Source organism: Pterocles gutturalis, unplaced genomic scaffold, assembly GCF_000699245.1.
Source record: "Pterocles gutturalis isolate BGI_N339 unplaced genomic scaffold, ASM69924v1 scaffold53029, whole genome shotgun sequence".
Lineage (NCBI taxonomy): Eukaryota > Metazoa > Chordata > Aves > Pterocliformes > Pteroclidae > Pterocles > Pterocles gutturalis.
In genome coordinates this window covers 1-10,387 of record NW_010132735.1, presented here as the reverse complement: position 1 = coordinate 10,387, position 10,387 = coordinate 1, and the positions used below count along the sequence as shown (strand labels likewise).

General features: G+C 37.2%; 1 protein-coding gene across 1 annotated transcript in view; it reads right to left on the bottom strand.

Annotated features, from left to right (window-relative positions):
• LCA5L (Leber congenital amaurosis 5-like) overlaps window positions 1–7,831 on the bottom strand; it is a 12,705-nt gene extending 4,874 nt beyond the window's left edge. The window contains 4 exon segments of the mRNA XM_010080960.1: window positions 1,413–1,506; window positions 3,441–3,578; window positions 5,076–5,569; window positions 7,618–7,831. Of these exon segments, the coding sequence (XP_010079262.1) occupies window positions 1,413–1,506; window positions 3,441–3,578; window positions 5,076–5,569; window positions 7,618–7,831 (940 nt within the window).
• Between the last annotated feature and the right edge of the window lie 2,556 nt (window positions 7,832–10,387).

The window sequence follows — 10,387 nt, the reverse complement described above, 5'->3', positions numbered from 1 at the left end:
TTGGAATCTCTTCATTAGTTTCCATATAAAACACCTTTATTAGTAAATTCTAGATACTACATCTAAAGCATATGACAATTAGAAATTTATAAGGGCTTCAAGAAAACTATCTTCTTCAACATTTTTGTCCTTAATGGATAAAGAGAGCACAAGTGCAACATAACAGTTTTTGGCTTGTATGATTTGTAATTGTTTTTAGCTGTGGCTCCCTCAGTTCAGGAAGTGAGATCCTCTTGTCTGAACACAGGCACCTAACACTATTTGAGATGCCCTCAAATATTCAAGGTATCCACATAAGGCTGGCGAATATTACATGGGACTGATGGGATACCCATGTCCTTCTGGAACAACACCTACAGGGCCAGGCAGAATGTGCTAGGGCATCTCAAATGGCACTGGATGCCTGTAACTAGGCAGCTGCTCTTGGAATGGTTGATAGGCAGGATTGCATATAATCTCTCTGATACCTGTCTGAGCATCCACATGAAATAAATAGCTCTTTATTCCTTGACAAAATTATCTTTTTACTGTTCTTTTTCTATCATTCTACTACATTATTCTAAATAACATCAATTCTGTGGATAGAAATAATTGAGAGGATATACAATAACTGGGTTATTATGATCTCTGGTTGCCCATTTAAATTTACTTAGGCTAAACACCAAAGGACTGCTAAGGATAAACATCTTCTCTCAGATAAGCCAACAGTATGATCATCAGACTGGCCTTTAAACTTCCTAAACGTTGTATCTGGAAACTCCTCCTCTTCTTTCACCCTACCAAACTGCAAGTGCAGAAGCTTCAACAATGAACACTGAAGCGTTTTTGCTATTTACACAGGGTCTAAGGATTTTAAAGATGAGAAAACAGTTTTTAAAGACCCAGTTAAATTAATTATTTTTGCTCATGTAAAAGCACTTTGAAAGCCTGGACTAAAACTAGGAACATCCTACAGGAGGGTTGTTTGTGAGGTGCCTTGATTTTGTGAGCCATGTTGTGGGAATTCCAGGTCTAGGGTGGCCACTTCTCCAGGCCAAGTCAAAGGGAACAGCCTGAACAAAAATTAGTCTGCAAAAGCTTTGTGGACTGATAGCTTCACCTTGTTAAAAAACAAATAGGCAAGTGACTCTTGATGCAAATAGACACTTAAAGTAGCAGCACTACTTCAGTGTCACTGTTAGTAGACTACAAGTATGTATAGTAAATGCTATTCATGATGACATTTGGTTTAATAGTAAAAAAAAGTCAGATATTTGTATTCATAAAATAAATGAGCAAAACACCAAGCACTTCTGCTTGTATTATATGCTCCAGAATATTTTTAGCCCATATAATTTTGAAATATATGTCCCAGTTATAAATCAATGTAAATTTCACATAATTAAACAACAAGGAAGATAATATACACGTACTTTTTTCATGAGGTACTGAATCACCTTTGTCTTTTGTGATTTTAGGCATCCGATTTGCATAGATATTTTTTACATAAAGTTGCCGATCCTTTTCCTAAGAAGATATAAACACTATTAAACTTCTAATATGCATTAAGAATTACTTTTTACCAACTTAATTTTCCCATATTGGGAGAAAGCTGTCAGCAATTTTGCTTTGTGCCAGGCCATGTGGTGACTTTTTAATTTACATAAATAGGAATCTGTAATTTTCTTTCATGAGCCAAATCAAAATTCTCACTTTTTGAGGCTAAAATCACACCTACATGGATCTTTTTCATAACACAGCGGTCAAAAGATGAAGCCTTCTCTAATTATTTTTTCATTTGTTCTTAGCTATTTTTTTTCAGACTAAGCAATTTTGGCTTTATTTCCTTTTTTTTTTTTTTATTTTTTATTTTTATTTGCTCAGTGCCCTTGGTTACAATGTGCTCAGTTCTAGTTTAAAGCCTGTTGCTTGGGTGGTGACATAAACTTCAAAGGCATGCTTAAAAAATTTATTTAGCAAGAGTCCTCTTTCCTTACTGAAATCTATCTTACACACAAAAGAGAGATTTCAGCAACACTCTTACCATAACAACTTTTAGTGTGAAAAATAGGAGCCGCATTTAATTTGGACACACAAGTTGATCTGAAAGGGAATTGTGTGTCTGAATACCTTAAATGGTCTGACTAACCCAGGTGCCCAAAGCTATGACTGTGTGAAAAGCAACTGTTCTGGCACAGAAATAAGGTTAATAAGCATGTCTGGTCCTCTTTGTGGTAAAACAATAGGTTTTCTGGATCTAAATATAACATTAAGAGAATGGGACACACATAGAAAACTGTGCAGAAAACACATGAAATATAAATATTTTGGAGAAGCATTAAGGTGAGAACTGTACTTTTGAATAATTTGCATTTGGAACAGTTTTACACCACCGTTCCTGGGACTATAATTATTCCAGTCTCCCAGGTCTGCACACATAAGAAGATCAGACTCTTGAGAGGGAAATTGCACTGCAAGCACTGCTCGGGGGACTTTGATACAGGGCCCAGAAAGAGCACTGTACTTTTTTCCTTTCACAACAGCTTACTGGGCTTTTGCAGCTCGGCAGCCTGGCTGCTGCCAAATATGAGGAGGAAGGTTTCTGCACCTGATACATTGGTAAGAGGGACAAACAGTGCCCGGTACAGAAATGCAGATCTCCATGAATCCTCAGGAGCTGCCTGTCCTGCCCTTCTCAATGCCTGGGAAAACTCCCCATAACAACATTCACAGACATCTTATTCCATTTAGAAAAAGAAAGCTCCCTAGCAGAATCAACAGATGGATTGGTCACTTCATACAGAAATTTTAAAAAAGTATATTTTAACCATGTTACAAACACAGTTTAAATTATTAAAAAGCCACAAGGATTTTCATGCTTCCTGGAATATGTTCTGTTTTTCTTGTTTACAACTTATCTGACATACTATTCATGGCGGTTTTGTTTCTATCTCTATTTAGTGTCACTTTTATGTTTTCCTGTATGTTCAGTTTACAAGCATTCAGTAAGTGTTGAACTCGACATATTTGTCCCAAAAATATTTGTCTAAAAACCACATTGGAATTTGAAAGAAACTATTGAAACATTTACATAAGTCTTTTTGTTAAACTCTAGTTTAGCAAATTGTAATATTTGTCTCACTTTGATTTGAAAGTGTTTCTATAAAGGAACTCACTTAAAGTTAGAAGATCAATGTATTGACCTAGATCTGGCAAAATGGTAACAAGTTGGTGGGGATTATTTGTTCAAATTGTGATGCATTAATCTCCATTTCGATTAGTTATTAAACTACTTCAAACTTTTGACAAATAGACTGTACAATAATTTCACTGTTTTATATTTTGACTTTTTTTGGTAGACTATAGACTCAACTAGGAAACAAAAGAGGCAAAAGGAGTGGATAACATTAAATATTTGAATCTTCTTGCAGGAACATAAACATGTTTAAAATCTTAAATACCTTAATTTTCTGGTGAAGGGAGTTAATTTCCATTTGCAAGTTCTTTGTAATTATCCCAGCTTCCACAGCTTTTTTGTTCTCATTTGCCAACTGACGGCTAAAGGTGCTATTGTTCAACTCCAGCTGCTTTTCTAGGCTCTTAAACAAATTATATATTTTACAATATGGATGTATTCAGTATGACTGTTGAAAAGCTCAGTTCTTACTAGATCTAAAAAATAAGCATGCTAATATAATGAAAAGTCAACTTATAATAATTATATTCAATTTTAAACAGTACATGAAATTATGATGAAGTATCTGAAAAATTACTTTAAAAATGAGCAAAGCCTGGTTCAAAACCTAATTTTACTACACAAAAAAGTATACTTGGCATTCAAACATGAAAAATAAGGCTCTACATTACCTTTCTGATAGATTAACGAATACAAGAATCTTTGAGAAATGTTAAAACATTTCTGTTCACACTGAGATCTATTAACTGTGGCAGCATAAGGAGGCTTAGCATAAATGAGAACTAGGTAATTTATTGAGTACTTTATCATGTACTTTATCATTAGAACCCAGTACCAAGCACTGAAATGATAGTTACTAAAATTGTAAGGTGGACACCCAATCCTGCAAGCTTTTTATAGCTTCTCACTAGGACTTCCCTAAATAGAAAGTTTTCAAAAGAGAGTCTGAATTCAGCTGTTTATGTTTGCATTTTCTTTCATGTAATAAACGTACTTCAGACCTAGCCATCCTGATGGTGAAATACCTCCAAGATTATCTGGTTCTTTATTTAATTCTATGCATACTGTGCCCCGTAGAAAATAGAAATTACTTCCCGGAGGACAACGGACATTTCGCTCTTACAGTTATCTATTAAAAACTGTATTTCTGTCTTTTTGTAAAAGGTTCAGTAAGAGTAAAGAAGCATGAGATATTAAAAGGAGCTGAATTATCTCCTCTTAAACTCCTACCAGGATTTTACGGCAGTTGCATAATAAAACAAGAGTAGAACCAACCCTAAAATGGACACCTGACTGCTGCCTAATTCAGCAGCCGCCCTACAGCCGATTACAGTAAGTGACAGTAATTAGTGAATAGGAGATGTATGTCCATACTGCCCACCAGCACCATGTAGAAGTAACAGTGCTAGTTCCAGTTAAGCCAGCTTTTGTTGTTCAAGGCAATAGATAAGCAGCAGCCTGGTGGTCTCCCATGTATGGCAAATCCTGTGCTTTGCCAGGGTAAATTAGGGTCTGCGCTATTGTGGCCAGATGGCCCAAGCAAGCCTGTGTACCCCATGCTGCTTGCAGGGAGCAGACACTCTGCTGAAGATTGCTCTCCAGCTGTATGCTATGCTTCTGACATAACAGGGTTAAGGCATATGACTTAATTCCTAAAAGACCTTTATTGCCAAACTTAATCCACTCATACATTTCTGACAGATTTTAAAATATTGGAAGGAGATAACTACTGCCATTTATAGTACCTCGCACTCAGGACAGTTCTGGACTAAAAAGAGAGTTCAGTGTTACAGGATTGCATCAGAATCATTAATGTGACAAGAAGCAGATAAAAAAACTTTTCTTGCACAGAAACCTCTCCTATTATTGTTCCACAAATACAATGATATGCACATATTACCTGTATTCTCTTATTATTCACTTCCATTTTTTCTGTAAGGACTGATAATCTGTGATTAAGTTCCTCTCTCTCTGCAAGAGCTTTGTCTTCTGAAAGTGTACGCAAGGCCTGCAAGGCATCTTTAGTTTTTAGCAACTCTGTTTCAACTTTTCTGAGCTTCTTGGATGTATTTCTCTCATCTTGCTGAGACATCCTCAGGAGTTTTCTTAAAGCTCTCACCTCATTATGATGACTTGCTAAAAGATACGGCAAGTTATTTTCTGAATTTTTGTATCTACCTATTGCTTTCAAGTGTCGACACTGAAGCTGTTTCAAAACTTGGTTTTCTAAGCTTGATGCTTCTAATTTGTGTTGTAAATCAAATATTTCACTCTTCAGCTCTTTAATTTTGTTAAGTCTTGCTGATAATATTCGCTGAGCCATTGCATTTTTTCTCTGGGAAATCATACTACTCTGCAGGCTTAAAAATGAAGAATTCTGATGTATCTTCTCAGCTGGAAGAGGAAAAGGACACATCTTTTCAAGCACTTCTGTTGAATACAATAGATGTTCTGCACACAAACTCTTTACAGGAGCGGGCCCTAACCTGAACACCCCATTGCAGGTGGGAAGCCATATCAAAACAGCGACTGGAAAACTAAAGCAGGATACTTCCTAGGGCACCATCATGCCATGGCCTCTCTGCTTCCATGACCTAAGCCAGAATAGTGGAAAACTATGGAAAGAGGGTTATCTGGGAAGACAGAGATGCATGCAGCAGTGGCTTCAGTGGGGAAATGGCTCTTCCCTGCTCCAGCAGCACCTATTCTTCCCTGCTGCACCAGCTGCAGCAGCCTTCCTGTTCTCACAGCTTCAGCCCAGCTCTGCCCCTCTCCATCCTATGGCAGGGCCTGGAGCCTGGCCTGGGCCTGACACCCATGTGCCTGGTGTGTGAGGCAGCAATTTCGAGGAAAGTCTGAAGGGGGTCAGTTATACGATTCTGTCTGTCCTTTGCTCTTATTCCTGTAATACCTGATCCACTCCACTGTTTCAGGATACGCCCAGGTGGTCTTTGTTCTGATGGCCCTGCTGATAGAGGAGAGAAGGGGCAAGCTGGTAGGACCTCCCTCATACAGAGCCACATGGGGAGAACAGACTATCAAATTCAGTGTGATAGCAAAAAGGAAAGGTTAGAAAGAATATGAGATTAGGAATCAAAAGGAGGAGACACTGATTTGGACAGGGCAGTTAAATTTTTTTACATATGTTTTAAATGGATTAAGAAGGACCATCATGGAGGTTCACGTAAACAGAGAAGAAATTATAGCTGTCAGTTGAGGTCAGACACATTCAAGACCTCCTGCAGTGAGCAAAAATTAACAGGTGGTGTGAAAAAACCTCACCAGAGGTAAAAACCAAAGCAAACAGAAGGCACGCAAGCATCATACCTGCATGTTCTCTGTAATGCGATTCCACCGCACGAAGACGACAATATGACCACAAGTGTCACACAAATATTTGCCAAATGAGAACAACCATTACATCACTATTTTACTTTTCCAAAATGGAATGAGATGATGTAAAAGAAATCGGAAAGTATCTTCCTGCAAAAGCTAACAAAAATACTGCAAAATCTATACATGTCTATAAAGGTTGAAAATGTAGGTTATAATTGTGTTCCTGGGAAATAGATCAGTTCAAGTAGCCATGAATAATAAAAAATAACCACTAAAAGTATCCAATACAGCTAGTAGCCAATAATGATTCTTCCGATAAACAGATTTTTTAAATGTGGTTATTTTTCTGGTCTGCTAGCTTCATGCCAGTATGAAGTATGTCACTTCTTGACAGCAGCATAACATATATAATAGAAGAGATAATCAGTGTTTCCTCTCTCGTATGTTGGTGGATTTCCATCTTATAGATCTAGATGAAATTTTTTTTGCAGGAAAAGGGTCACTGGTTTTACACCCACTTTTTGGCAGGGCATGGTGGGATTTAATAAAGTATGGGTCTAGATATGAAAACAAGCAGACAGGAAATGATTCTTCACTGTTAACATTTACATTAAGGGAATATATTTGTGCTCTATGATCATTCCATTGAAGCATAAACTTAATTTTACATGATACATCATGACTAAGCTGGCCAAAAACATGGCTTTTTTGTCAAAACTGACACTTGTGCAGACATATAATTTTTGAGTAACTTTCCTTGGGAAAGGCTTTTCGGACTCATCATCTGATGCATGGTCAGGAACAGAAATGGCAGTACATGTGGGAGAGCCATTTTCAAGTCCTCAGATTAAAAATGAGGCATAAGGATTGCAAAAGTGCTGCCACGTCTCAGGTGATTATCCACCTCTTGGATCAGAGAATTGTGGGATAACATCTATCTCTCTCTCTTCCCTCCCCTTCCCAGTGTTTGAAATATGATTTATTACTCTTCTTCACTGAAAAACTGTTTCTCCTGTCTTCCTAAGTACTGAAAAAAAAGCCAAAGAAAAGGAACATCTGCATTTCTCCATCAAGACTCATTTTACTACTACCAGAAAACAAAGTACCTCTTTTAACATTTTGAGGGAAGATACGCTGTCCTTTTTTCTTCTTTTCCTTTTTCTTTTTTTCTTTTTCCTGTGTTTTCTTCTCTTCAGTTCCTCATATTTCTAAAAGTTTGCTGCTTCTATCTGTTTCAGAGCAATGCACTGACAAAGCTCTCAGAATAGCTAGTGTGAGAATTTTCACTTCTGTATTCTCTACTGTGTCACCTACAATCATTACCTCTGCTGCAGCTGCTGCTTCTGATACTTCTGTGCTTTGGGGAATCTTTAGTATCCCAGCTTTTTGTGCCATGTTCTGACTTATTATCTTCTGTTACTAAAATATGGAGGAAACAATCATCCGAGTTCATCACTGTGTTATGGCAGACAACTTAAAAGTTGACCTAACAGGAATCAGAATGTTACTGAGTTGTTTACATTTAACATAAACAGTACTAAACAGCACTCAACTATATTAAACGATGCTAAGAAATACTAAGTTACCTTTAAAAAAAACCCCAGTCATTACTCTTTAATCTATTAAACTAATTGTGTGGTCTGTAGTGAGTGAGTTAGGTTTGTTTCCAGAATGAACTGCAATATGAAATATACTCGTTTTTATCTCAGAATTTATTATGATACTGGCATGTGTTTTCTAAAGATTTACAAGGTACTACCATTTATATGTAGATACCATAGTTTGTTTCCTGTAATGTATACGTTTTCTCCACTATTAATATAATTTAAAAGAAATGTAATTGTATTTATGGTCAATGCCTACAAAGTGCTTTACAGTATATAAGAAAATAATTCTTCAAGTCTCTAGAAACTGGATATTTCTAATTGTGTTTTATAGTATTTTTAGTTTCCATTCATGTCATAAAAATACCATTTAGTCATATTGTTCAATAATTAGATCACAAATCAGATCACAAAATTAACTTATGCATTAAAATTTCAGAAGAAACATTGGGGAAAATGTTGGTGGTTTTTTAATGAAAACAATTTCTTCACAGCTTAACTGTACTTAACACATTTGTTTACTTTTGAAAATGCTGTAAGACACTTATCTCCATGTCTACGCACCCATATAGCTCGGAAAATATCACCTGTAATGCACTGTTGTTGTCAGAGATGTGGTTCTCTGATGAGATGATGGTGTAATTTTGTTTGATCGGGTTCTAAGTAATGTTGTTGCTTCCTCAGAACTGTCTTTTCTCAATAGTCCTATTTCAAACAAAATTAACTCTCCTAATTGTTTGGGTTTTTTAAAACCATATATTTAGCATAAAATGTAGAATGCTGATGAATTTTTATATCTTTGTGAATATCTGTTACATCTTTTTTTTTTTTTTTTTCTCCCTTCTTCTTTCCTACTGAGGCTACTGGAGAGTAGTAGAACAGATTGGTTCATACTCCTGGCAGCATTATTTAAACACTGTGGTTTTACTAAAGAGTATTTACTGGGATATGTTTCAATCTGTTTCAATCATTTTCTTAATATCACATGAAGACTACTGAGACCATAGTTGTATTGATGTAGAAGTCTACCCAGTAGTAGAATAAGTTGTATATTTGGGGGCAGGTGGGTGTCTAAAAAGGGCATAGCAATTGTGTAAAAGAAATTTGAGGGGGGTTAAAATTATATTTTAGTTCAGATGTACTTTAACAAGTAGCTTAAGCTAAAAAAAAGGAAGACATTTTTAGAACATTCTAACTACTTCGTTGGCATTTTTACTTGTGCCGTTTTATTTTAAATTAAATTAAGTTTCTGAAAGGTGGGAGGGGAATCATGTAACTCTCAAACAAAATTAAAAAGTGTAATTTAGGATTGCACAACATTTTTTTGGTTGCATCAGAACAGTTTCACTACTCTTCATTCCGTTACATGAACAATTCCTTGTGGAAGACTGAGGAGTGCCCAGGGTCCTACTAAATTTGAGCCAGTACAATAACCCCTAAGAGATGGGAACTCGTATTTTAAAATGAGGATTAAGCAAGGCCAGCTTGGTGCATAGATTTGTATTTCTGTTTAAATTCAATCTGGCACTGTCAACACTTTCTGGCCAAATTGTGTTTAAATCAAATTATCTTAAATTAAACTTAAAACTACTGCTTTAATTTGTTTTGATGAGAAGTATGGGCTGAACCTCACCATCCAGCTTCAAGAGCAGAAGTTGAGAATAAAATGGAAAAGGAGAAGAAAAGGCACAAAACCAAAACATGAAGGAGAATAAGCAGAGAAATGAAATGAAAGATATTACTATAGAAATGAAGAAAAAAAAGCAGTAGCTGAAGAGGGAATGAAATGAAATGGACAAACACCAAAGGAATTTATTTTGAAAGAAGAGATGCAGGGGAAAAAAAATAGGGCCAAATACATCTGTTAAAGATGAAAATGCCATTTCAAACATCCAGAAACTGCTCACGGTGAATCATGAATTGCAGTCTGTGTGCAAAAAGAGAGTAGGTAAAGGAAGGGGAGCCCTGGTGAGAGAACACAGTCTGACTTCCCGGACCAGGAGCATGCAGCAGCCCCTGGGCCCCACGGCTGCACCCAAGCTCCAGGGGAACCAAGCCCAGCGCCCGGGCCCACCTGCTCCTGCAGGAAGGGTGAGGCCTGATCAGGAAGGCCGAGGGCCCTCAGACCTGCCTCTGGGCTCCTTCAAGGGCCCCAAAGAGCTCCCGAGCATGGTCCATACCAGCCAGAGCTCCCCCACCACCCTCACGGAGTGCTGGCGGGGTCAAACCGCCACCTTGCTCTCCTCAGCCACCTCTGAGGCCCGGAAGCCTC